The sequence below is a fragment of the Aotus nancymaae genome, unplaced genomic scaffold (genome assembly GCF_030222135.1).
Source record: "Aotus nancymaae isolate 86718 unplaced genomic scaffold, 86718_ANA_hifiasm-v0.15.2.pri h1tg000014l, whole genome shotgun sequence".
NCBI lineage: Eukaryota > Metazoa > Chordata > Mammalia > Primates > Aotidae > Aotus > Aotus nancymaae.
The window spans coordinates 1011931-1038263 of record NW_026988425.1 but is presented as its reverse complement, the minus strand read 5'-3'; the positions used below and the strand labels follow the sequence as shown (position 1 = coordinate 1038263).

The 26333-nt window shown below is 59.4% G+C and overlaps 2 protein-coding genes across 2 annotated transcripts in view; both read right to left on the bottom strand.

Moving 5' to 3' along the window:
* Positions 1-1846: 1846 nt before the first annotated feature.
* Positions 1847-21183, bottom strand: SLC6A18 (solute carrier family 6 member 18). The gene is made up of 12 exons (XM_021675412.2): positions 20932-21183; positions 14374-14514; positions 13885-14022; positions 11518-11699; positions 9274-9384; positions 8187-8299; positions 7120-7248; positions 5233-5389; positions 4412-4616; positions 3507-3666; positions 3109-3271; positions 1847-2023 (listed from the first exon to the last, which is right to left on the bottom strand). The coding sequence occupies exons 1-12, from the start codon at positions 21089-21091 to the stop codon at positions 1847-1849; spliced, it is 1836 nt and encodes a 611-aa protein (XP_021531087.2). The 5' UTR covers positions 21092-21183.
* Positions 21184-22159: 976 nt separating this feature from the next.
* Positions 22160-26333, bottom strand: part of SLC6A19 (solute carrier family 6 member 19) — a 34452-nt gene continuing 30278 nt past the window's right edge. Inside the window, exons 11-12 of the mRNA XM_064375845.1 lie at positions 25456-25618; positions 22160-25050 (exon numbers count right to left, since the gene is read on the bottom strand). Of these exons, the coding sequence (XP_064231915.1) occupies positions 24847-25050; positions 25456-25618 (367 nt within the window). The 3' untranslated portion in view covers positions 22160-24846. The remainder of the gene's footprint in view (positions 25051-25455; positions 25619-26333) is intronic.

The window sequence follows — 26333 nt, the reverse complement described above, 5'->3', positions numbered from 1 at the left end:
GACACACTTGGGTGGTCAGCTCTCACCTGCTGTGGGCTCAGGACGCACTTGAGTAGGCAAGTCCCCCGCTGCGTGGGCTCAGGACGCACTTGGGTGGGCAGCTCTCCCTGCCGTGGGCTCAGGACGCACTTGGGTGGGCAGCTCTCACCTGCCGTGGGCTCAGGACACACTTGAGTGGGCAGCTCTCACCTGCCGTGGGCTCAGGACGCACTTGGGTGGGCTGCTCTCACCTGCCGTGGGCTCAAGACGCACTTGGGTGGGCAGCACCCCTGCCGTGGGCTCAGGACGCACTTGGGTGGGCATCTGTCACCTGCTGTGGGCTCAGGACGCACTTGGGTGGGCAGCTCCCCCTGCCGTGGGCTCAGGACACACTTGGGTGGTCAGCTCTCACCTGCTGTGGGCTCAGGATGCACTTGAGTAGGCAAGTCCCCCCCTGCGTGGGCTCAGGACGCACTTGGGTGGGCAGCTCTCCCTTGCCGTGGGCTCAGGACGCACTTGGGTGGGCATCTGTCACCTGCTGTGGGCTCAGGACGCACTTGGGTGGGCCGCTCTCACCTGCTGTGGGCTCAGGACACACTTGGGTGGGCAGCTTCCCCGGTGTGGGCTCAGGACGCTCGTGGGTGGGGTGCACTCAGCGTTAATTGCATGTTTAGCACTCAATTTCTCCAGGTGGGCAGCGGTGCACGTGCTTTTGCTTACTCTGGACCCTGCTGGCTGGCGGTGGGCAAGGACGGTTCTCCACAAAAATGTGTATAAGGGACACTTAGAACTGCCGTCGCGCCTTGTTGCTGGGATTTTCAGCACCACGGACAGCGCTGCCCGGCCAGGCGCCCTTTCAAAGGCGGGACGCACCTTGTCCCCTGTCTCGGGACAGCAGGAGCCTTTTGGTGCCTTCGTTTTTTTTTTTTTTTTTTTTTTGTTTTTGTTTTTTTCTTTTTTTGGGATGGACTCTTGCACTGTCACCCAGACTGTAGTGCAGTGGCGCGATCTCGGCTCACGGCAGTCTCTGACTCCTGGGTTCCAGCAATTCTGCCTGAGTCTCCTGAGTAGCTGGGACTACAGGCCTGCGCCACCACACCCAGCTCATTTTTTTTTTTTTTTTTTTTGTAATTTTAGTAGAGATGGGGTTTCACCATATTGGCCAGGATGATCTCGATCTCATGACCTCGTGATCCGCCTGCCTCAGCCTCCCAAAGTGCTGGGATTACAGGCGTGAGCCACTGCGCGTGGCCTTTTGGTGCCTTCTTAATACAATTTGATAGTTTGGGGAAACAAATGTGGCAACCTGCAATGCTTCTCAGAAATAATATCGGGAAGCCGGACCGAAGACCCCAGACCCCGCTCCCAGGCTGGAGGAGTGTCTGTCAGGGTACTCACGGAGAAGGACCCGGGCCCCTGCCGCCTGCACGCTGTAGGGAGGACAACCCGCCGGGGACCTGGAGGCCAGGTGCAGGCGGCCTCCGGAGCCACGTGGGCTGCTGCTCTTCCCCAGAGACCAGCCGGGCTGGGTTCCCGAGACTGAGACTAGGAGCCCAAACCTGCGAAGACCCCTGAGCCAGCCCTGCCAAGCGCAGGGCTCCCGGTCGCTGCAGGACACTCAGGCCGCCGGCTTGGAGGGATGCCGGGGTCCTGTGGGACCTCCCTCGGGGCGGGCCTCAAGCAGCAGCGTTGGGGGCTGGGTCTGCAGCCCTGCGCGGGCGTCGGGGAAGCAGTGACGACGCAGGCACAGTGGCATCAAGGCAAGTGGTTTGTGTATTGGGGTCAGCCCTGTGGGCGGTGCTAGAAGGCCCCGCCCACCCCACAGACCCGCCCCTTGCGGCCCCGGCCCCGCCCACCCCGGGAGGTTTCAGCGCGTGTTGGTGTCCGGGCGCAGGTCTCTGTCCCTCCACGTCCGCTTCCACCGGGTGAGCAGCTGGGCCAGCGCGGCCATTGGGACCCACAGCACGGGAAGCAGGGACAGCAGCACGCAGGCAGCGCGCACCCAGCCCGGGTAGAGCTTCTCCTGGCGCGAGGGGAATAGCTCCTGTGGGACCACAGCCTGATTAGCTGGTGCCGGCCACCCTGGGCAGTGGAGCTGACCCTCTGCTCCTGAATCCAAGGGCCAAGAGACACCTGCCCACCCGGAACTGGATGGGAGTCAAAAAGGTGCAGCCAGAGCAGTGGCCAGGGCCTGTGGTCACCACTGCACTTCTGAGCCAGGAGTTTGGGGACCTGGGCTGAGCGTCTCCTGGGGCTGGGGATTCCCCCACATGGGTCTAGGTGTCATGTTCTGGAACCAGAGGGGCTACATGGCCTCAACTCACTGGGGATTGTCAGAGCCCATGTTCCCAGTTTTCTCCCCTATACACTGGGTGGCACCACCCACCCAGCTGCAGGTACCGTGGAAATTCTTCAAAAATACAGTGTGACTCCTCATTCACCTGCCTTTGGTGTTATGTCGGGAGGGACTTTCCCAGACACATTTGGAGAGGAGTGGGGTCCACACTCCCGAGAAGGGGTGGCATGGTGAGGTTCTGAGTGGTCACCAGTGGGGACCCAGACAGGGTATGTCAGGGGCTGGCACTGCTCAGAGCCCCTGAGGCGTTTTCAGAGTGTGGCTGGCACTCCGCTCCCTCCTCACAAGGCTCTTGTTCAGAAATGGCCTCCAGCCAAACTGACCCACTGGGTGGAAGTCGGGGTCTGCATGCGACCTGTCTTGTCACAGGCTAGGCGTCCCCACACCACAGGCGTCCCCACACCACAGGGGCAGGACACAGGCAAGGAGGATGCAGGGAGCCTGGCATGAAGCCCCATCCACGAGAAGGGACTCCTGGGCCCTGTGGGGTCCCTGGGCTCTGGGCACTGCTCACATCTCACTCCACTGACCAGGTGCTTGCCCACGATCACCCCATCCCACCTCTGATAGCAGGCGCTCAGGGACACTACAGGAAGCCCCGCCCTGTTCACGTCCTCGGCTTCCCAGTTTCCCAGGCAGAAGTGACCACGCCATGTTGTCACTGTGGCAGGAATATGCAACGCATGGTCATCCGGGCACTGGATGGCACCACGGGGGCCAGGCTGAACCCAAGGGGTCCCAGGACTCCCCAGGTTCCCACTGGAAGGACCTACATATTGGGGGTTCCAGGCCCTGTAGCTCAGTGGCTTCCGGGCCAGGAGGGTGACGTAGGCCACAAAGATGGTCAGCAGCAGCAGGGGACTGACCACTCTCCACGTCAGCCGCCAGTAGGGGCCGGGCCGCCTCCCGGTCATCCACGCGATGTCATCACAGAACCTGCACCAGACGCCAGGCTCAGGCTCCACATGGCCCAGGGGAGGTCCGCCCGCTCCGAGCCAAGGACGGGACCCTGACTGGGGTCCAGCCTGCACCCTCTGCACCCTTGGCGGCTCCCCAGAGCAGAACATTCTCGGGGGTCTGGGCAGCTGTGGGCCGTGCCTGTGCCCGGCTGCCTTCCGCCGTCCCACCCTGCTGGGGTCCCAGAGGAACACACGGTGGGGTAGCAGCTCACCGTTTCATTCCATAAACATACACGACACCCACAACCTCGAGGAAGGCAAAGATGAGCAGGTTCAGGGGAGCAGCAAAGTTGTCGAAAATCTCCAGCCAGTAGTTTCCAGACTGCAGCGTGAAGCAGGTGGCACAGAGGAAGCAGGCCAGGCAGACCAGCCCTGGGAGAGCGGGAAAGGTCAGGAGGAAGCAGGCCTGGGAGACCAGCCCTGGGAGAGTGGGGAGGGTCAGGAGGAAGCAGGCCAGGCAGACCAGCCCTGGGAGAGAGGGAAGGGTCAGGAGGAAGCAGGCCAGGCAGACCAGCCCTGGGAGAGCGGGAAAGGTCAGGAGGAAGCAGGCCTGGGAGACCAGCCCTGGGAGAGCAGGGAGGGCCAAGGGGGAGCAGACCAGGCAGACCAGCCTTGGGAGAGTGGGAAGGGTCAGGAGGAAGCAGGCCTGGGAGTCCAGCCCTGGGAGAGAGGGAAGGGTCAGGAGGAAGCAGGCCAGGCAGACCAGCCCTGGGAGAGCGGGGAGGGTCAGGAGGGAGCAGGCCTGGGAGACCAGCCCTGGGAGAGCAGGGAGGGCCAAGGGGGAGCAGGCCAGGCAGACCAGCCCTGGGAGAGCGGGGAGGGCCAGGGCACCTGGGCAGGAGACTTCTCTCAGCTCCCCACCCTCCATCCCTGCCCTCCCCAGTCTCTTTCCTGTATTGTGCTCTGGCCTCAGGGGGCCGTGGGGGAGGGGTACCCCTGAACCTCCCTTGGCTCTCCCGTGATATCTGTCAGCGTGGAGCAGCCTGGTTCAGCCTTCCCCTGGACTCAGGCATGGCCCCTCACGCTCTCCATCCAGGAGGGGCATCTGGACAGCGGGTGGGAGTTGACAGCAGGTGCTGGGGACGGGTCCTCCAGGGCAGCCGAGCTGTGCACTCACCCGTCAAGGCCTCCTTGGGGACCCATCTGGGCAGGACCCCGTTGTCCAGCAAGGGTGTGATGATCGCCTCCATGTTCCCAAACATGGACGATAGGCCCAGGGTGAACAGCATGCCGAAGAAGAGCACGGCCCACCCAGGGGCTCCTGGCATGTGGAGGACGGCCTCTGTGAAGACGATGAAGGCCAGGCCCGGGCCCGAGGCACTCTGCAACACACAGAGCCCCACGCTTCGTGCGGCGCACACACACCCCCCGGTGAAGACCCAAGGGCACATCACCCCTCTTGGGGACGGCTGAGGAGGCTCGGGGCTGGCCCTGCTTCTGGAAGACCAGGCTGCAGGTCTGGGCAGGGGAGGGTCCTTCCACTTTAATAACCCACAGCAGGCCCAGGGCCTCGAGTCAGGTGCCCTGAGACGCACCCCACACCGGCCTCCTGGCTGTGCACCCTCGCCTGGCACCCCTGGTTCCGGGCATCCAGTGGCCCTGAGTGCAGCTGGACTCCAGCCATGCCCTGGCACTGTGACCCTCATGCCGGCTGCCCCCTCTCCTGGGGTCTGGGCACCAGCGATGCCCACTCTCTCGGGTCAATCCAACCCCCAAGACTGCTGGATTCGGTGTCTGTCAGACACAGCAGCCTGGGGGGCTTCGGGCTTCCGGGAAGCTGGCAGCCCAAGGCACAGACGGACTGGGATCCTTGGCTCACAGGCCCTGGCCCTGGGTCTGCAGGAATTGTTTGCCGCCTTCAGCAGTGGGGCACAGCCGGTGCGACCCTGATGCTCCTGTGGGTGGCCCTGCCTGGCGACCCCGGGGCTGTGCAGGTACCTTATCCAGAAAGTCTTCCAGGTGGCAGGCCTTCAGGGGAAGCCGGGCCACTCTCCTGGGCTGGGTGGCCGTCAGGTGCATGAGGACGGCCGGGTAGTCGTCCCTGGAGATGCTCTGCTCCGGGAAGTCAAACTCGTTGATGAGGCTGAGGATGTTTCTGCAGGAACGGGGGACAGGGGCTCACGTCCCGGGTTGGCAAACACATTGGGAGAAACCCCTGGTGACTGCGGCAAGAACAGCATCCCTGGGAGGGCTGGGCCCTCTGGCCGCTGTTGGGATGGTGTGGACGCCTGTGCTGTGACTGCAAGACACTCCTGGGGGCAAGTTTTCCACTGCTGAGTCGGGGGCTGTTCTCTACCCTGCTGGGCCTGGAAGGGGAACACTCCCCCATGGGTGCAAAAGAGGTGGAGGTGGCGGCAGCTTCCTCACCTCAAGAGTGGGTCCTGATTCGCCCTGAGGGGCCGCCCTGCAGGCGAGGACCTGCGCTTCTGAGGGTTTGCTGGGATGACTTCATCCCACCCGCCCTTTTTCTCCACTGCCAAAGGCTCATTCTGTTCTCAGGGCCTGAGGGTCAAACACAGACACCCAAGTGCAGGGCACATCCGCTCCCAGCCAACACTTTTTTGGGGCTACAGCCGTTCCTAGAACAGTCCTCTAGAGAGAGGCCCCTCCCCTCACTTCCGGCCTGTGAGGCCGGCTTAGGCTGCGCAGCACAGGGTGGTGTGAGCACGGCTGGTCCTTTCCATCCACCTGCCCACTAAGGTGTGCTTATCACCCCGATCAATACGTGTGCACTTTTGTGGTTATTTGCAACATTCAGAGAACGACCAGAAATCAGCATCGCCCGCCATGCAAGTCCCCGGCTGGAGGTGAACGAAGCCCAGCTCTGCCGCTCTTTCTGTAAGCCGGTGTCCTTTCTGGGGTCTATGAGTGCCGTGTTTTCTGCGTTAGTGTGCGTTTTCTTGGTGATGTCATTGAAGATGTCACATCTTCAGTGTCACTTGAAAAGCCCTTGAGTGCGGTGCTGCAGGGCTGCCGTGCTCCCAAGCACAAGAGACTGGCTGGAACGCGGTGTAGCTGCAGCACTGTGGACACTCAGGGCCAGTCACTCTCTGGGTGGGGCCATCCTGGACACGGTCGGGTGCTGCACAGCGTCCTTGGCCTCTACCCACTGGATGCCAGGCACAGCCCCAACACAAGTGTGGCCAACCAAAAATGTCTCCATATGCTGAGAGCTGCCCTATGTTGCAGGGACGTGGTGTCTGCCCAGTGGGTTCTTAGTGGTGGGACCTGCCTGGAGGCCGTGGGTCTGACAAGGCAGCTGCCTTTGCAGGGGACAACCTAACTGCCTCAGCGTCCTGGGACCACTGCAGTAAACGGCCACCAATGGTGCCTTAAAACCACAGGCAATCATCCTCTCCCGTTCTGGAGAACTGTGACATCTGAAATCCCAGTGTGGCCAGGCCGTGCCCCTGCAGAGGCTGCGCAGGAGAATCCTCCCGCCTCTCCCAGCTTCTGTGCCTTCAGGCGTCCCTGAGCTGTGGCCACATCGCTCCCACCTCTGCCTCCATCTTCAGGTGGCCTCCTCCTCTGCGTCTGTCTCTTCTCGTCTTATAAGGACACTGGTCATTGGATTTAGGGCCTAACCTACTCCAGGGGGACCTCAGCTCGATCCTACCTTAATCACCTCTGCAAAGACCCTTTTCCAACCGGGTCACGTTCTGAAGTTTCGGGTGGAAGTCACCTTTTGGGGGACACCATTCACTCCACAACCCTACAGAAATGAAAAGTACCCACGCCCCCCTTCCTCATGCCATGGGGTTCTCGGTGCGGCGGGCACCTGCCTGGCAGCCATGCCGCAGAGCGCGGCACAGCACCTGCGCTCACCTGTCCAGGCAGCGCTCATAGCTGTTGGTTGCCTTGAAGCCCAGGATGGAGAAGACGGCAATGGATGCGTACAGGGAGGTCATACTGTTGACCAGGGCGATGACCACCGCGTCCTTCCGGCAGTCGTTCCTGGGCACAGACGCACGCTCATCACGGGCTTTGTGGGTGGTAACTGGGCCTCACCCAGGGGAGGAAGTGAGGAGGGGGCTTCCCTCCTTGGCCCCCTTTCCTACCTGGGGTGCCCCTGCTCTGACCCAGGGGCTGCTGCTGCCAGTCCTGGAGTCTCAGGGTGATCCTGGACCCCTCCCCCACAGGCTCCTCCAGCAGTCCCAGTTCAAGGCTGCCAAGGATCTGGAACCCATTCACACCCCGCCCTCCCATCAAGGCCTTTCGGCCCACAGGGAGCTGTGAGGCGGGGCATTCATGGAGGGGCTGAAACGTAGATGTTCTGGGAGATCACCTCCAAAGGAGAAACGCACACAAGCGCACCCCGGTGCGAGTTCAAGGCAGTAAGATGTCAATGTCAAACGTTTAAAGCTTCCCCGGAGTCCCAGCTGACACGTCCTTCCCTGAAGGCCACCAGCGGGCAGAGCCACCGAGTACCACCCTGCCCCTCCCATCTCATGCGAACTGCCTGCCTCTGACAGCCCCAGGAAATTAGGTTTGTTTCAGGTTTATCGTGGTGCGCTGGGCTCTGCATTTTATGATGTGTGGAATTGCACTTAGTAGAACTCTGTGGACATTACAACATCATAAAAGCAGCACCTGCTCACGTCGGCGTTAACGGGCAGGCCTCGAGTCTATTTTAGGGACCGTCGAGGCTCTTATGGCCTCGTGTGTCATGCCCATTTTGGTTGGTATCCTGCCCAGTTACACCCTCCCTGGCTGTGATTATCCAGGCTCTCTTCCTGCAGCGGGCTCCAGAGGGCCCCGGCTGTGCCATGAGGTTCTTATCTCAGGTTCATACAAGGCCACCTTTGGTCCCACAGTGTGACCCCGAGATCAGGAAGTGCTTGGGGCATCTTCCCAAAGCTTCTCTGGCTGGGCACTGGAGCCTGACTGCCTACCTGGGCGAGTTGTAGCTTGCAAAAGCGATGTGTCCTCCAAAGGCCAGGGACAGAGAGAAGAATATCTGGGTGGCTGCATCCAGCCACACCCGGGGGTTCTGGAGAATTTGCATCTGCAATGAGTCAGGGAGAGCATCTAACTCAGCGGGCAAGCCACACCAGCCAGTGGCCCTGACTGTTCCAGAACATTCCCAAGGCAGCTTTGGGGACACTTGTGAGCAGGTGTGACCTGTGCAGACACCAGGAACAGGGTAGGACCACGCAGGTGTGCCGGTGTGGAGTGGCAGCTCTGGGCACAGCACATGCCAGTCCCCCATCTGGGACGCAGCCGAATGAGCCGTGGCTGTCACGCCCAGGTGAGACTGTAGCCAGCGGGCTTTTCGGGGCTGGAGATGGGTCTGAGCAGCTCCCGCATGGGTGTTCTTACTGTGCCTTCTCTAACCTGGGCTTCTGGGTGATTTGAAGGCCCGAGGGCAGGAATCCCATGCATGGAGCCTGGTTTTTCTGCGGCTGGGGACCTGGGAAGGAGTCCCCTGTCTTCTGTGTCCCCTGTCTCCAGGCAGACCTGCCCGTACCCAGGTGCCCACTCCCACACCAGCCCCTGGAAACTGCCTCAGGGATGCTGGGCAGGGAGGGCCGAGATCTAGGATGGCATGGAATGCTCTGGAAGCCTGGCAGGCTCCTGGAGCAGATGCTGGCTCCTGCGGCTCCCTGGTGGGGTGTGCAGCTGGACAAGGCCCTTGGTGGTGTCAAGCCCAGAGCAGGTCCCAGCCAGCCTCTCCCTGAACCCTGTCGCTCCTCCCCTGGCCCCTCACATCCATGTCCACTTGGGGTCCCACAGGTGCCAAAGTCCACCTGCCCCTAATCAAAGTCCTCCTCCAGGCTCGCTCCAAACCTCACCTCTTTCCGGAGGTCCCCCTACCCCTGTGCCATCCTGGGCCAGCCTCACCCCTGACCAACAGGCAGCCCAGCTGCTGGATGTGCGGCTCCTGGCCGCTCACGCTTCCAGTTGAGAGAGGGAGCTGCTGGCCGCAGCCCCAACGTGTGTGTGCTGGAGGCCCTGAACTCCCATCCAAGACCCACTTACGTTGGGCGTGAACAAGTAGCTGAGTCCTTTTGTTGCCCCCGGCAGCGTCAGCCCTCTGATGAGAAAGATGGTCAGGACCAGGTAGGGGAACGAAGCCGTGAAGTAAATCGCCTTTGAACAAAAGGTGGAGTCGTGAGACCTGAAACAGCCTCTGCTCTGTTCACAAGCCTGAGAGGCAGGCAGGTTCCAGACTCCTCCCTCGAGGTCAGGGTAGCCGCCTCTGGTGTGGGGGATTGTGGGGTGCAGGCTCAGGCCAAGCTCGGAGGGTTTGGGGTTCACCAGAAACAGTCACACACACATTCACTTACATTTGTGCCCCATGGAGCACTGGCCATCTGGGAGAGGCCTCCTTTGAGCACAGGGGCTGGGCCCTGAAGAGGGGTCTGGGCCATGCCCCTCCCTGGCCTCCCTCTCCCAAGCCACCCGCCTCCACTTGCCTCTCTCCCGGGCACCCTCGTTTCTGACTACCCCTTTTCCCTGTTTTAGTCCCCTCTCCGGCCTCCCTCCTGTCCACTCTCAAGCTCTCAGCCCTTCTGTGTGGCCAGAGTCCTCTTCCTCCCACCCAATGCCCCCACCTGGCTGTGCCTGCCTGTGCCCCTTCTGCCCACATAGAGCCTTCCCCACTTCTCAGCAGCTGTGGACAAGAGTCTGCACACTAGGTGTCCGCAGGGAGAAGCATCTACAAATGAACACTCCTCCCCACTCCCCTCCCAGTTCCCCTAGACTGACTGCAGAATCACCTGGAATGCTGTTTTTTTTTTTTTTTTTTTTTTTTTGAGACTCCTGTTGCCCAGGCTGGAGTGCATTGGCCCAATCTTTGCTCACTGCAACCTCTGCTTCCCGGGTTCAAGCAATTCTCCTGCCTCAGCCTCCTGAGTAGCTGGGATTATAGGTGCCCATCATCATGCCCGGCTAAGCTAATTTTTGTGCTTTCAATAGACATGGGGTTTTAACATATTGGCCAGGCTGGTCTCGAATTCCTGACCTCAGGTAATCCACTCACCGCAGCCTCCCAGAGTGCTGGGATTACAGGCATGAGCCACTGTGCCTGGCTTGGGATGCATTTTTAAGGGCCTTTATAACAGGATTATTTGCAATCTCTGGCTGGCTGCTTTGTGTAATTCAGTAACTCCAGTCCTCTCAAGCATGAAGACCCCATCCCTCTCCATAAGAAGAATGACAGCCTCAGTATACTGAGACATTGCACAGGGCATGGGTGCTGGGGCCCTGTGCAGAAGCTGTGAGACCCATGGGTCAGGAGGCAGAGTCCAGGGTGCGTGGACTGAGTGCCATCATTTGAAGAGTCCAAACCTGTGTGATACCAGACTAGAGATGACAGCACACACTGGAGAATACAGGGGAGGACTCTTCTTGCTCAAGGGGCTCAGGCAAGCAGGAGGCTCAGGTTCTACTGGTCCTTTCCGCTGCCCTCAGTGGAAACCACGGGGGTGAGCATCAATACAGTTTTTCTCATTAAGTCCCTCTGAGAGATAGTCGCTTGTTTAAAACAAAACTGATGACTGCGTTTGTTCTTTATAACATGCTGTAAGCAAAATGTGTGACAACAGCACAAAGTTTGGGAGGGGAATATGGTAGTAAATGTGATAACGTTCTTGAATGACCACAGAGTGCCCTGAGATCACTTAATGATAGACCATGACAGGCTAGAGACGTAGGCTGTATCCTCTAAAGCAGTTGCTGGCATAACAAGACAGAGTTAGCGCTAAATCAACCAAGGAGATAGAGTGGGATCCTGAAAAACACCCAGAGAAAGAGAGAAACAGGAATGGAAAAACAGATGGAGCAAATGGAAACACAGCTGAGGATAGAACTAAACCCAGCCATACCAATAATCACACTAAATGTAAATGCTCTAAACACCCCAAATAAAAGGCAGAGATTGTCAGATTGGATTAAAAAAGCCAGACCTAATTGTTTGCTGTCTACAAGAAAAACACTTTCAACATAAAGGCACAAAAAGGTTAAAAGAAAAAGGATGGAAAAAATACAGTCTGTTAAGATGGCCAAAGAAATCTGGAGTGGCTATTTTAAAACAAAGTCCATTTCAGAGCCAAGAATATCACCATGATCAAAAAGGTTGCTTCATGGTGATGACAGGATCAGTTCCCTAAGAAGACATTGCAGTCCTAAATGTTTATGCCCCTCATAAGAGCTTGTAGTTGCAAAGTGAACACAGGTAGATGGGGGAAACAAGGGAGGGGCTCAGGCCCTGCCAGCTCTCACCTTCCCTGTAGTCTCAATGCCTCTGATGATGCACATGTACACGACTGCCCAGCAGGCTGCCAAGCAGATGAGCAGCCGCCACTGGATGGAGCCACTGTCATTAATGTCAGCCGTGATGTTCAGTGTCTGCCGGTACCAGAAATAGCTCACGGCACTGCTGCCCTGGCACTCCTCCACGAACCCTGAAACCAAGGGGCCTGTCACAGGCTGGCTGCGGGGCTTAGGCACCCCCACCGTGTGGCTTTTGAGTGATCCTTGGGCTGCTCTCACCACTGCCCTTTTGGCCTAGGACTGAGATGGAGAAACAGATGTGCCTGTGAACATGAAGCGGCTGAGTGAAGCTCGAAGGGAAGCTCCTCTTTGCCAAGGTTTATGAGCCCTGCTGAGCCGGGGCATCCAGCAGCCCCTTGGATGTCACTGTCACCATGTAAACCTGGTGCTTACATGTCCCCTTGCTTCCTCCCACCACCCACCATCCCAGACCCCCAAGGATGGCACAGAGCCCCTGGATGGGCAGCAGCTGTGTGTGTCAAGTGTGCTGCTGGCTGATGCTTGGGAAGAAAGTGAGGCTGTGGCCAGACAGCAAATTGTCCTGTGACTCCCACTTCCTCCTTGACAGGGCCAGAGGCAGCACCTGACAGCAGCAGGCTCTGGTGACCACTCTCAGGACCGGCTGCAGCCCATTCCTGGGACACTTGACTGGGGAAATGTGGGGGCCCCCTCATGGAAAAGTCTGAGGACTACCAGTATCCCAATAGGGCCACTTCCCATGTCATGGGGCTCCTCCTTCCACACTGTCCTCCGGCCCCAAAGCCCCTTCTGAGGCCCTGCCAGTCCCTGACCCGAGCACTGCCACAGCCCAGCTCTGAGTGGGCACTGCCTACCTCACGCTCAGCTGAGGGAAGGGCGTGGGCACAGCCGAGGGAGACCTGGCCTCTCCAGGCCCTTTTCTTGGAAAGCTTCCCTTCAGTGGAGCAGGGGCAGATGTGGGACGGGCAGCGATGAAGCCCTGCCGTGTGCATTTAGAGAGGACTTAAACCCTCTGGGCATGCCTGAAAATCAAAGGCCTGGCCTAAGTGGCCCCAAAAGTAAACTCTTAGACAAGGTAGAAGGAATTTGGGACCCACAAACCGTGGTCCAGGAACTCGGGCTGCAGACAGCCTGTCCTGGGGCCGCTGCCAGAGTGGCTGGGGGGAACCCTGGCAGGACCACCCACCCTCCAAGAGGGGCCACAAGGCTGATGGCATGGCCGGGGCTCTCGGCCTCCCCAGGCGCCCAGCCCTGGCCCAGGGCATCCGGGTGCAGATTCAGTGCTGGCCCTTGAGGCCGGCCTCGTTCAGCACCAGCCCAGCATGGTTTCCAGTCAGCGAGAGGCAGGAAGAAAAGAGGGTCAGAGCTGCTTCCTGAGCAAGTCGTTGAAAGATACAACTCAGTGGAGTGTGGCGGCTCACGCCCGCCATCCTAGCACTGTGGGAGGCTGAAGCAAGAGGATCGCTTGAGCCCAAGGGTTTGAGACCATCCTGGGCAACAAAGTGAGACCCTGTTTCTACAAAAAATAAACAAATTTTCTGGGTGTGGTGGCACATGCCTGTGGTCCCACCTACTGAGGAAGCAGAGGTGGGAGAATCACTTGAGCAGGAGGTGGAGGTTGCAGTGAGCCATGATCACACCACTGTACTCCAGCCTCGGTGACAGAGGGAGACCTTGTCCCAAAAAAGAAAATGTAACTGTCATTTCTATCTCCAGGATCTCCCCAGATGGAGCCCCTGGCTGAGGTCTGGACCCAAAGTCTGCTTTTTTTTCTGAGATTGAGTCTTACTCTGCTGTCCAGTCTGGAGTGCAGTGGCACAATCTCAGCTCATTGCGACCTCCACCTTCCAGGTTCAAGCAATTCTCATGCCTCAGCCTCTCGAATAGCTGGGATTACAGGATGAGCCACCACATCTGGCTAATTTTTGTTATTTTAGTAGAGATTGTGTTTCACCACGTTGGCCAGGCTGGCCTCCAACGCCTGACCTCAGGTGATCCACCCACCTCGGCCTCCCAAAGTGCTGGGATTACAGGCGTGAGCCTCCGTGCCCGGCCTGAAGTCTTAAATTTAACAACAACAGTGGCTCTCACATGACCATGCAAGGGACCTCGGTGGTCCAGGCCAGGCAGGGAAGCACAGGACAGCGTGGAGGCCACCAGAACCGGACTGCACATTAGCGCGTGGGGAGGCCGAGGCGTGTGCACACACAGCTCCCAGCTCCCAGCCCTCCTCCCACAGTGGGCATCGGCCACCCGCAGCTGTCCTGATGCCAGACGCACTCTCTTGGCCTCTCTTGCTCATACGCAGACCGGAGAAGCAGGAGGCGCCCAGCTCACCTGTTCTGTTGAGGTCCGGCGGGCAGGAGCTCCAGGGCAGCGGGTGCTGGAAGGAGTTGAGGAAGTACCACAGCACCCACGCCAGGATGGCGTTGTAGTACAGGCTGACCAGGGAGGACAGCATGACACAGCCCAGCCCTGTGGACAGGGACGACGTCAGGCAGCCCCGGGGCTCCTCCCGGCTCCCTCTGCCCACAAGCAGTGAGAATAAAACAAAATAACAAAATAAAACACCGCATGCCGAAAGCCAGGCCTCTCACACCTCACACGAGAATGACGACACCAGATTCCGTGTCCTACGGGTGTCCTGGCACATACGCTCTCCATTTCCGATTCTCCCCTCGTCACCACCTGCTTCTCACACACACTCAAGGGCTCCCCACCGGCCTGGCCACTTCCGTACCGCAGACACGGACCCGCCCCCGCTCCCCATCCAGGAGGGTCCTGCCCCCACAGCCACAGTCAGGACACGGGAGGATGGCGGCTTACCTAGTCCGCTGAGATAGGGGGAGACGGCTGTCCACACGCCGATGCTGCCCTTTCGCAGCCGCTGGCCGATGGCAAGTTCGACGTGGAAGAGGGGTATCCCCTCGAAGATCAGCGCGATGACATAGGGGATGAGGAAGGCCCCTGCAAGGAGGAAGGGGGTCAATGCCTGCCCAGGCTCGGACGGGGACTGCGGCGTGGACGGGGGGAGCCACCGGTGACCTTCCTGGGGCAGGTGGACCTGAGTGTTGGACACAGCACTTGGGTGGCAGAGACACCCTCAGGGCACTGTCTGGTCGCCAACGCTGCCTCTGACATTGGCTCAGTTGCTGAGACCTCTGATCAAGAGCGCAGGGCCCTAGAGGGGAGCGGGGGGCCCAAAAGGAGGCAGCCGGGCCTGGACCTGGACATGGGATCTGAGCGTGACCCTGTGTTGCATTTGCTGAGGGACCTGCATTGTTCGAGGTGCCGGCCTTCGCCTCGGGACTGCTGTGGCTGGCGGCGGTGGCGGGGACGCAGTCTCTGTGGGAAGAAGGCATGCAGGGGCCCGGCGGAATCATACTCCAAACCTCCGCCATCAGCCTCCCCGTGGGAAAACAGCTCCTTCCATGAGCGTGATTTTCCGAAAACTCGTGAGTTTGCAGAAATAAAGCGTCAACTGAGCATGTTTGTGGAAACCCTGTCGCCAGAGGTCTGGCTGCCTTTGTGTGGGCCTGCCTGTCGCCCCTGCCCCCCAGCTTCACACTGCTCTCGTTGGAGCTTCATGCAGCGGATGGTGCGGGCCGCTCTCTTCCCACAGGGACCCTGGGGCGGCTGGCGGGCTCTCCTGGGATCTGGAACCGTCTTTGCTCGTGGGGATGTCGCAGAAGAATGGTGTCTCAGACCAAGGCCCTGAGAGCTGCATCAGGGCTGGACCCGTCCCCCGCTTCCTGGCATCTTGGCCTCCGTAACTCCACCCAGCACCACGATGAGGGCACCCACAGGCACGGCAGGATCAAGGCCCCACAGGACCTGGGGCGGCGGGAACTGGCCGGCTCCCCTTCCTGGAGCCAATGGAAGCACCCAGAAGAGATGAGAGGCCGTGCCTTCCACCCGGGGTGGCTGCGGTGGAAGGGGCAGACCAGGTGCCAGGGCCTGGTGCTGAGGATGCGAGCAGGGCAGGCTTCCCGAGAAGCCCACAGATCCTCCTGGCCCCAGCGGCAGAGCTGGGCACATTCGGTACCTGCAATGTGGCCTCTAAGTTCGCCTGTGCCTACAGGACCTACTGGGAGGATGCTGGTTATCCCGGGCCCCTGGCTCCGCGGGCGTCCCCACTCCACTGAGGCCCCTGTGCCTGCATGCTGCGTCTCAGTCCTCCTGGTGCCTCACAGGGTCGGCAGCTGCACTGTTCCCCAAGTGAATCACCATCTGTGTCCGAGTTCGGGTCTCTGTGCGGCTCCACCTCCATGCCCAGGGCTGTTGGCTCCTCCCCGCCTGCACGTACAGGTGCTGGGACAGCTCCGGGGTGGCGCTGACCTACGTGGGCGCCAGCTGCCTGCACTCCTCCCAGTCGTGCTCCTCCCTGCTGTGCTCCCTGGCATCTCCGGTCAGCTCTGCTTTGCCAGGCAGGGTCTGGCTTCTAGGTCATCAACACAGCCTTGCTCTGGGTTTCCGTGTCACCATGAGAATGTTCAGTGGCTGTCACAGAACAAGGAGGCCCTAGAGGGGGGAGTGAGCCCTCACCCCCGGTTGGCTTCTGCACAGGACTCCAGGGCCAGCACTTGGGGGCGGGCCAGCTCTTGTCCATGTCATTTATACGGCGGCAGAAAGACGAAGAAGCGTGAAAAGTGGAAACTGAGGTCTACGGGGTCAGCCTCAAGTGGAGACAACTGACACCCCAAGACGCCTTCTAGGAGGGCGGGAGCAGCTGTGGCTGGGGCCTGGAGTAGAGGGGAACAAAACCCAGGGCACCCACGGAGCTTGTGGCAGGGAGTCAGTACACCTGCCTTTCTCAGGGCCAGGCTCCGGTGCGAATGGGGGGCCCACCCAAGCCAGCCCCTCTTCCCCCTACCCCAGCCTGCACCGTGAAAGCCCCTCTAACCTCCCCCACCCCAGCCTGCACCGTGAGAGCCCCTCTAACCTCCCCCTACCCCAGCCTGCACCGTGAGCGCCCCTAACCTCCCCACTCTCCAGCCTTCACTGTGAGAGCCCCTCTAACCACCCCCCACCCCAGCCTGCACCATGAAAGCCCCTCTTCCCCCCAACTCCAGCCTTCACTGTGAGAGCCCCTCTAACCTCCCCACTCTCCAGCCAGCACCATGAGAGCCCCTCTAACCTCCCCACTCTCCAGCCTTCACCATGAGAGCCCCTCTAACCTCCCCCCACCCCAGCCTGCACTGTGAGAGCCCCTCTAACCTCCCCCCACCCCAGCCTGCACTGTGAGAGCCCCTCTAACCTCCCCCCACCCCAGCCAGCACCATGAGAGCCCCTCTAACCTCCCCCCACCCCAGCCACCCATCTGAGCTCTGAGCACACTCCCGCAGTAGGGGCTTCGTGGCCACATTCAGGCCTCAGGTGCACAGTGGCAGGTGGAGGCCAGATGTGGGTGGTGTGGGCACCAGTTTGTGCCAGGCAGGGGCTCTGTGTTCCAGCTGTGGGATCCACTGTCCAGAGAGCGCTGCAGGCTCCAGGCTGGCAGGTACCCTGGGCCCCATGGATTCCTGCTCTGTGGGAGGGCCATCGAGCCGGGACTGGAGGAGCAGGTGCCCAGGCTGAGGTCAGTTCAGCAGAGACCACCCTGATGAGATCATTGAAGGGAAAGATTTGGGGAGAAGTGAGCTTCTCTCTGTGACTGATCTGGGGAAGCTGAATCTGTTGTGTTTAGGGGAGAAGAGACGAGAGGGTTTTCTGTGAAGACGAGATTGAGGCCACAGTTAGGATCTTCGTGAACTAGGAGCATCGACTCTGTGGTACGTCGGACGCACTGAAAGCCGTATTTAGATGCCATGTGGGCATAAGTGTAAATAAAAACCAATCAGAGTGCTGTGGCTGGGGGTGGTGGCTCCACTGGCCAACCCGAGCCCAGCACGGAGGACGCTCTCCCCAGCCTGCATGGGCACGGGTCTCACCGGGCAGGCTTTACGCTGAATGTGCAGGAAGAGACGGTCAGTCCATGCATTTTTTTCTGAATCTGAAGAAAGAAGGAGGGTTGATTCTGCACTGTGAAAACATCTACACAACTCCTTGTTGGGTGTTTGTTTTGAGACCGCATCTTGCTCTGTCACCCAGGCTGGAGTCCAGCGGCACAGTCACGGCTCACTGCAGCCTCGACCTCCCAGGCCCCAGCCATCCTCCCACTCAGCCTCCCAGGTAGCCGGAGCTACAAGCAGCTGCCAGCACGCCCGGCTAAGCTTTATATCGTTTATGGAGATGGGTTTCGCTAGTGACCCCGGCTGCAGTTCCTATTTTTAACAATGATGTGAAGTTTAGCACAGTCGTTCATGAGCGTGGAGGTCGCAGTGGTGTCTGCCGAAGAGGGGGAAGGTGGCTGTGAACGGCTGGCTGCTGTTACAGTCGTCCACCAGGATCAGGAGAAACCCGCATCTCACCGCACCAAGGCTGCCAGACGCAGAGACTGCTGTGCCGCCACTGAGCAAATTCGGAGGAAAAGCAGGCTCTGCTCAGAGCCGTGGCAAAGGCCAGGGATTGCTGAGAATCGACCAAAGACACACCCAGGATCATGATGGAGAGACCCACACAAAGGCGGAAAGGGGACGGAGCAGGGAGCCGAGAGGGAGCAGGCGGTGCTCCGGGGCCGGCCCGCACACCAGGGCACTGCCTCCAAGAGGCGAAGGCCGTCAAGGTGGAAACTCCCCCCAGGCAGTGCGCAAAGCCGCGCAGGACCCGGGGCGCACGCCCAAGAATCGCTCTGGGAATTGACAACCTGGTGTGGAGCTCAGAGGAAAAGTGGCAGCTGGCAGAATTTCAAAGAATAGAAAAGGCCTTGCTGTACTAGGCATCGAAACTCAGAAAAAAGCCATGTCATTAATACAGTGTCGTTTTTGGTGAAAGATTCCGAAGATCTCAACAGCACCTGCCAGATACAGACGTAGGTTGATCAGCGGAGGCAGGAAGGAGTGGGGAGGGGCGTGCTTGGTGAGTGACCTCACTTGTGTGGACACAGCCAGCCCGGGGCCACCAGCTCAGTCATAAACGCTCCTGGGTTGGAACCTTAAGCCGCAGCAAGCGACCAAGGGCGTCGCGGGCAGCTGGCCTAGACACGTCGCTTGGCGTTCATGGGTCTACATTCCTTTGATTGGAAGGCGCTGTGTGATACAGCTGCTGCCACAGACGTCACGAATGCGATAGAATCACCGTGAATCTTTACGGCAGTGTTTTGTTACATTCTGCTACGATGTTGTTTTCCAAGTCTTAGCTTTGAAGAGAACATGCACACAGTTAAATGCTCATGAACGGGAGAGCAAATAGTACTTGCCTTTGGCAGTCACCAGCTTATGCAGGTTTTAAAAGCTGCACAGCGTCTGCTTCTTAATTACATCTCACTTTCAAAATAATGAATGAGTGATCTTCTCAGTGAGACGAAGTGAAGGGCATTTTCACACACAGCACTTAGGAAACGCGTGTGTTAAACAGACTTGGGTGTGTCCTGACGTGGGACCCGGCAGCTCTGGTCAGGAAGTTGGTGGTAGAGTCCATGATGACGGGAGCGGCTCTGAAGTCCCCTCGCAGCTGGCAGCACCCAGGGGGAGCCTCCCCAGCTTTGCCCCGGTGTGCAGCAGCTGAGTTTGGGGGGGGGGCAGTGCTGGACACGCCTGCCACTCTGCAGGCACTTAGCCAGGTGTCGGTGGGCAAGGGGTCAGCGGGTAAGGCGTCGGCGGGTGAGGGGTCGGTGGGTAAGGGGTCAGCGGGTAAGGGGTCGGTGGGTAAGGGGTTGGTGGGTAAGGGGGCAGCGGGTGAGGGGGGCAGCGGGTACGGCGTCGGCGGGTGAGGGGTCAGCAGCTAAGGGGTCAGCGGGTGAGGGGTCAGCGGGTAAGGCTTTGGCGGGTGAGGGGGCAGCGGGTGAGGCGTCGGCGGGTAAGGCTTCAGCGGGTGAGGGGGCAGCGGGTGAGGGGGCAGCGGGTGAGGGGTCAGCGGGTAAGGGGTCAGCGGGTGAGGGGTCAGCGGGTAAGGCTTTGGCGGGTGAGGCGTCGGCGGGTGAGGGGTCAGCGGGTGAGGGGTCAGCGGGTGAGGGGTCAGCAGGTAAGGCGTCGGCGGGTGAGGGGTCAGTGGGTAAGGCTTCGGCGGGTGAGGGGTCAGCGGGTAAGGCTTCGGCGGGTGAGGGGTCAGCGGGTAAGGGGTCAGCGGGTGAGGGGTCAGTGGGTAAGGCATCGGCGGGTGGGGGGCTGGCCAGCATTTCCAGCTCTGCGTGAAGCCTGCGGCCCCCACAACCCTGCACGCTCTTTGGTGACTCTGAGCCGGCAGAGCCGCAGCACAGCAGGGAGGGCCCGGGAGCCAGGGACGCCTCTGCCCTCTGCGTCAGGGCTTTGGTGCTTTCAGAAATGCCTTCAAGGGAACTCTTTCGTGATGAGGCGGTCCAAGGCCCAACGCACCCGATCCAGCCCCAAACCCCCAAAGAGACTCCAACGGCCCGAGGGCAGTGGTGATGCTTTTTTGTTTTTCCCGTTTGTCCGCATTTCCAGTATTTTCTGCATGTTGAGAATCTTTTCTTAATCAGGAGGAAACAAACCTCTGAAGAAGGGGCGACCTCGTAACAAGGGAGCCGAGGGCGGGCTGACCACGGACCACACAGCCCGGCCTGGCCTGGGAAGGCCCTGCCCGTGGCGTCTGGGGAAGACCCTGGTGTCCGTGGGTGAGTCATGTCCGTGGGGACGTGACTGTCCCTACCTTCTGTGTCCCCATGCGGAGAGCAGAGTGTGACTCCTGCATGAGGAGAAGCAGGTGCCCCGGTGAGGGGAGGCTCGGGGTGTGTGGGAGCCCATTTCAGTCACAAATGTGCTTCTGGGGTGGCGACTCCCAGGATCAGTAAAGTCACCCCAACAGTTCTCAACATCCCGGTGCTCACCACAGGGCTCTCCCAGAAAGCCAAAGCCAGGAAGGCGAGGGGTGGGCCCCCTGCTTCCTGCAAAGACCCTCGGGGAAGAGTGCCTGAGCATGTGTCTGGACCACCAAGGCCGGGACGAGAAAACCCACAGCTGACTGGGTGTTCTTAAAAGAACCAGCTACATTCAAGGTGGAAGCGCGCCCACGGCCTGGAGTGTGTGAGTGTCAGGTGGCGTGGCCCATTCAACCTGCCCTGCAGGAAGCTGCCCTGAGGCCTGGGAAGGCCACGGCGGACCCCAAGGGCACTGACTCTGCTGTGGGCAGTGGTGAAGCCGCCTGAGGTCCTGGAAGGCCGCAGGTGGAGCCCGAGGGCACTGACTGCCGTGGGCAGTGGTACACCTTGGTTTCCTGGAGAAGGCACTCTCCCCCAGCACTGGGGATGCATGGCAGGCACCCGGCAGGTCAGGGTGGAGACGTTCTCCCCTGCCTGGGGTCCGCCCCAGGACACAGGCGGGCACTTACCTCCCCCATAGGTCTGGCACAGGTACGGGAACCGCCAGATGTTCCCCAGCCCCACGGCGAACCCGATGCAGCTCAGGAGGTACTGCGCCTTGTTGTCCCACCTGGGCCTCTCGTCCCCAGGGTCGCCCGAGGCCAGGTCTGGTTCTGGGGCGTGAGCCATGGCAACGGAGTGCCCGGACTGCAGGGCAAGGGTGGCACCTCACTCCACACCCAGCTTCTGAGAGCCGCCTCCAGCCTCCAGGGCGCGTGGAAGCTACAAGCAGCCCCACTGCTGGTGCACGTTTTCACTTCCTTCAGGGAAAACCAGCAGAGAGCCGTTAATGGGTAACTCAGGCCCAGCCCTGGCTCTGACGCCAGGGTCCTCCCTGGCACCCACATCCTCTGCTCCTTCTCTCATGCCCTGTGTTCCAGGCAAACACGGAGCCTGGCGCTGCCCGCAGCACCGTGGGGGCCGCTTGCAAGGACAGTCTCACGTTTTATGTTGCGGACACCAGGGCTTCCCAGACGAGGCAGTTTGGTTGTTTGAAATTTCTGATGCTTTATTTAAGCTTTTGATCCTGAGGTACATGTATATTCTCTGTCACTGTCAGAAACAGCTCAGATCCGACCACACCCACCCGAAGCCCAGATTCCCACAGGGGTCCTCTCAGCTGCTCTTGGGAGATCGGGGGCTGCCCTTACACCCACTGCCACCCTTGGGCAGGATGGCGTGACAGGCACCCACTGTGCATGGGGGTGCTGAAAGGTGAGTCCTCCCTGGGCTGGGGCACCCCACCCGTGGGTGGAGGACTGATGAGCTGACGCTGGGTGAGTTCAGCTCTAAGGAGCCCCCAACGGTGCTCCTGGACTCCGGGGCCCCTCCCTGCGGATACTTCCGCCAGGGACAGGCCAAGAGCCCCAAGGCCCGCAATTGCCCTGTTCCTCGGGACGCTTTGCCCTCAACCGTGTGCCACAATTCCAGATACTTGAGTCCCAGGCGAGGGGCCAGGTGGACACATTTTTGAAAGGTTCTTGAGTGAGACAAAGTTTAAGGAAAGAAGATGAGAAGAGCTTCCAGTCCCTGTCACCAGGCCACGGGCCTGGGCCACAGCCTCTTCAGAGCTAGCCCCAAAGCCAGACCCCCAGGAGAAGGCAGGAGCTGGACCCGCCATCCCCATCGTCCCCTCTGGGGTCACTGGCTCACTCATCCCTCTACGACTGAACAACAGTCACTTTTAGGCCGAGAATATTAAACATAAGGGATTTATTTAGAAACAGACACTGTATGTGTTTATTTAGAAACAAAACCTGCGTTTCTACCACATTTACAGAGACACTGAAACCTATGAAATGACGCACAAATCAGGAGGCATAGAGGAGGCGGGAGCTCCCGCCCAGGGTCCTACGGCAGGCAGGCCAAGGCACGCCCGCGCACGCCAGGGCACACCGATGCACGCCTATGCACGCCTGGCAGGCCTCCTGGGCAGGCGCCGCAGGGCAGCAGATTCATGGGGCACTGATCAGAATTGTCTGGATCGAGGGCCCAAGAGCAGGAAGAGATGAGGTGAGACCCTGTTGAAGCCATCAGCAGGCAGGGGGCAGAGGTCACGATGTTCCCCCCACCTCTGCTGCTGTGGAGTCTTCGGATGCCAGGGCCCCATGTGACAGGCAGCTGGGGTGGAAGGCTGGCAGGAGGACTCGGTGTGTGCAGTCGCTGCTGGACGGGGTGGATGATGGAAGGGGCGAGTGTAACCAGGTCTCTGTGGGTGGAACATCACACCAGGACACACCCGTCTTTCGGTCCTGTCCGTAGGAATTCTCGGAACATCAGTTTAATGTAAACATCCAGATTCTTCCACGGAAAGCAGAGATGACCCATCCATTGAAGCGGATGCCCCAAATGCTGACTGTCATTGGCCGAGATAGGACATTGAACCCCGATGGAGACCCACCCCATGATGGGGGCAGGGCGGGTGCCAGGCTGGGCTTCACTGCATGGCGCAGGGGCTTGAGGCTTCTGGGGGCTGCGTGGTCCTTGAAGATGCCCGGACACACAGAGTGCCCCAGGATGGCAGCCAGGGTCAAGTTACCCTGTAACCCGTCTTCTCCAAAGGCTGGCTAAAAATTCACACAGCTCATGTCCTCTTAAGAAAATGCAGAGTGGTATTTGCCTTGAATTATGCCAAGTTGAGTTTTATTTAACTGCTCATCTATTTGAGGTGGCAGGAGCAATGATTAAGTGGCTGGCACTCATTCAGCCAGAAAACAGGGACTCGGCAGGGGCCAACTGGAGCCCGGGTCCCAGAGGATGCGGCCAAGTTTTCTCAAAATTGCCAGGCACCACCGCCCCGGCTTCTGAGAGGCTGCTCCCAGTCGAGGGCTACAGGACCCCAGGAGCCCCCAGGTCAAGGGTCGACAGCAAGGGGAAGGGGAAGGTAGGGGTGGGCAGCAAGAGTCGCTCCCAGGAGCCAAGATGCCAGCCACGGAGAGAAGCAGAGGCGCTTCCCCGCCCTGGGCGCGGCTGCCACTGCCCCTGGGTGAGTGCAGGGTGCTGCTCATTCCCGGTGGTCTGCTCCCCCGACTTCTCACATGACCCTGTGTCTGTGGCCAAGATGAGCACAGAGGGCAGCTGGGCCCTGAATGGCAGTGTGTGTCCTATCGACGTGTGCACACACATATCCACATGCATCCATATGTGCACATACATGTACACAGGTATGCACACACACACATGAGCACATACCACACACATATACATAAACATGTATAGACAAGCACACACAGCACACACACATAGACACACACATGTACACATGCTAACATAGACACACCTCACACATGCCTGCATATGCACACGCATGAGCACACACCACACACATATGCAAACCTGTATAGATAGCACACACACATACACAGACACACGCACGTGTACGCATGCTCACATATACACACCTCACACATGCCTGCATATGCACACGCATGAGCACACACCACACACATATGCAAACCTGTATAGACAGCACACACGCATACACAGACACACGCACATGTACCCATGCTCTCACATATACACACCTCACACATGCCTGCATATGCACACGCATGAGCACACACCACACACATATGCAAACCTGTATAGACAGCACACACGCATACACAGACACACGCACATGTACACATGCTCTCACATATACACACCTCACACATGCCTGCCTATGCACACGCATGAGCACACACCACATACATATGCAAACCTGTATAGACAGCACACACACATACACAGACACACACACATGTACACATGCTCTCACATATACACACCTCACACACACATATGCCTGCATATGCACACACCATACACATACATGTGTAGACATGCATACACACAGCACACACATATACACACATATGCACATGTACACATGCTCACACGTACACACCTCACATGCATACATGCACATATACACGTGTGTATACACATGCATGCACACACACGTACAACACATACACAGTTGCATCCAGGTATATGCATTCACATGTATACATACGTGCATGTGCACACCCATTATATGAGCATATGTGCATGCATGTATACACAGGTGTGTATAAATGCACACCACATGCAACACTCATACACGTGCAGATACATATATGCACATGTACGTGCATGTACATGTGCGCACACACAGGCAACACATATGCACGCACACACCCATGCACACACACATGCATACTCACACAATGCCCATACATGTACATGCACACACACGACACACATCTGTCCACATGGCACATGCATCTACAATATACACCCTCACACAGGAGCACACTCATGCTCACACACACGCAGGTGCAGCCTGGCCCCCACCCCACGGGTCTTGCGGGTCCCTCCTTCCCCGACACCACTGTGTGCGGCACACCGTGGGCTAGGCCTGCTTAGTACTTCAGGTCCCCGTTCACGGAGGCTGTGGACAGTGTGCTCACCAGCCCCTGGCGGTCCCCTGGCTTCTGGCAGTAGTTTCTGATGAGCTTGTAGATGGCATAGCCAGGGATGGTGAGGCAGGGTACCCCGGCCACGATCACCACCACCGCATACACCCAGTTCGGGTAGGAGATCTTCTGGGATTTGGGAAATTCCTCCTGGGGAGAGAGCCCTGTGGGTGAGTAGGCACCTCGGGAGCCAGCGGGGTTCACTTTGGGGCAAAGGTCCCTCACCCCATGACTCTCACCTCCTGTCCTGTCGGGTCGGTGGGGTGGCAGGGGGCTCCTCTAGCCTCCCCTTTCTCACTCCTCCCACCTCCCAGCCCACCCACCTCCCTCCTGGGATGGCATGAGCAGGCCCAGCCCACAGCATCCCGTGCGTGGTGTCATGGAGGGGGTATCCAGCCAGATGCGTGGGGTGGTGGCCAGGCTGCCCCTGAGTGTGAGCGTGTGTGCCCATGTAACTGGGTGTGTGTATTGTGTGTGCACGTGCCACATGCACGGGTGTGTGCCTTCCTTTCCCCTTTCCCATTGCTCTCCCCAGGAGACGGCCTGGGCACGTACGTAGCCAGGATCCCAGATGCTGTAGGTCAGCTCCTCGTTGACCTTGACCACGAAGAAGAAGAAGAAAATGACCAGCATGAGCAGGGGGCTGACCACGCGCCACGTGACTTGCCAGAAGATGTTGGGCTTGTGGCCGATCATGAACTCGATGTCCTTATTGAACCTGCCAAGCGAGGCCAGAGGCGGCTGTGGACAGCCTGCTCTTGGTGCCACCAGCAGGACGTCAGCTCGCCAAGGTTTCTGTGCGTTCTGCTGCCCCGACAGATGGCGTCATGCTGCGAGGTGCCCGGCTTCCCCATGCCAGGGCCCCAGCCCTCCATCCTGGCCCTGGGCGCCTCCTCAAGCAGACCCTCTGCGGGCATGGCCAGCAGCTTTGCCCTCACCCGTGTCACCAGTGCAGAATGGGGGATGGAGGAGGGAGCACTGCCAGCACCCCAGCTTCTCCTTAGCAGCACCCTGAAGTCAGAAAACCCCACACCTTCCCCACCCTCAATGCCCATCCTCCGCTGAACCCTCTTCTGTGAAAGGAGTTCATCCTCTGAAGAAATTAAGATGGAGAAAGCAGGAGGTTCACCCAAGCCGGTCCCAGGACTGCAGTGTCTGGGGGGGCACTCCCGGTGCCCCCAGAAGCATGTGAGGAGGAGCTGGTCCCACGTGCTCAACATTTAGACTGTTACGCATGCACTTCACACCCTGCAGTGCCAGCCTGCAGCTAATCCCCACGTCGGGGCCTGAACGTTCTTTGCCAACATCTGCCTGTGGTTAGAACGGCGTAGCTGGCGGGCCCGTGTCCCTCAGCCTTCCCCACGGCTGCCCTGGGCTGGTGTGAGCTCTGTCCTCACTCACCCAGTGCTGAAGCACTTCCTGCCCCTGTGTCC

Excerpts from the sequence above, each read along its gene's own strand:
- SLC6A18 (XM_021675412.2), bottom strand. The coding sequence starts at position 21,091 with ATGGCTCACGCCCCAGAACCAGACCTGGCCTCGGGCGACCCTGGGGAC. Across the intron at positions 14,023-14,373 it reads CCCCTATCTCAGCGGACTAG|GGCTGGGCTGTGTCATGCTG; the intron begins GTAAGCCGCCAT and ends CCCTGTCCACAG. Across the intron at positions 3,667-4,411 it reads CCCCAAGGAGGCCTTGACGG|GGCTGGTCTGCCTGGCCTGC; the intron begins GTGAGTGCACAG and ends CCGCTCTCCCAG.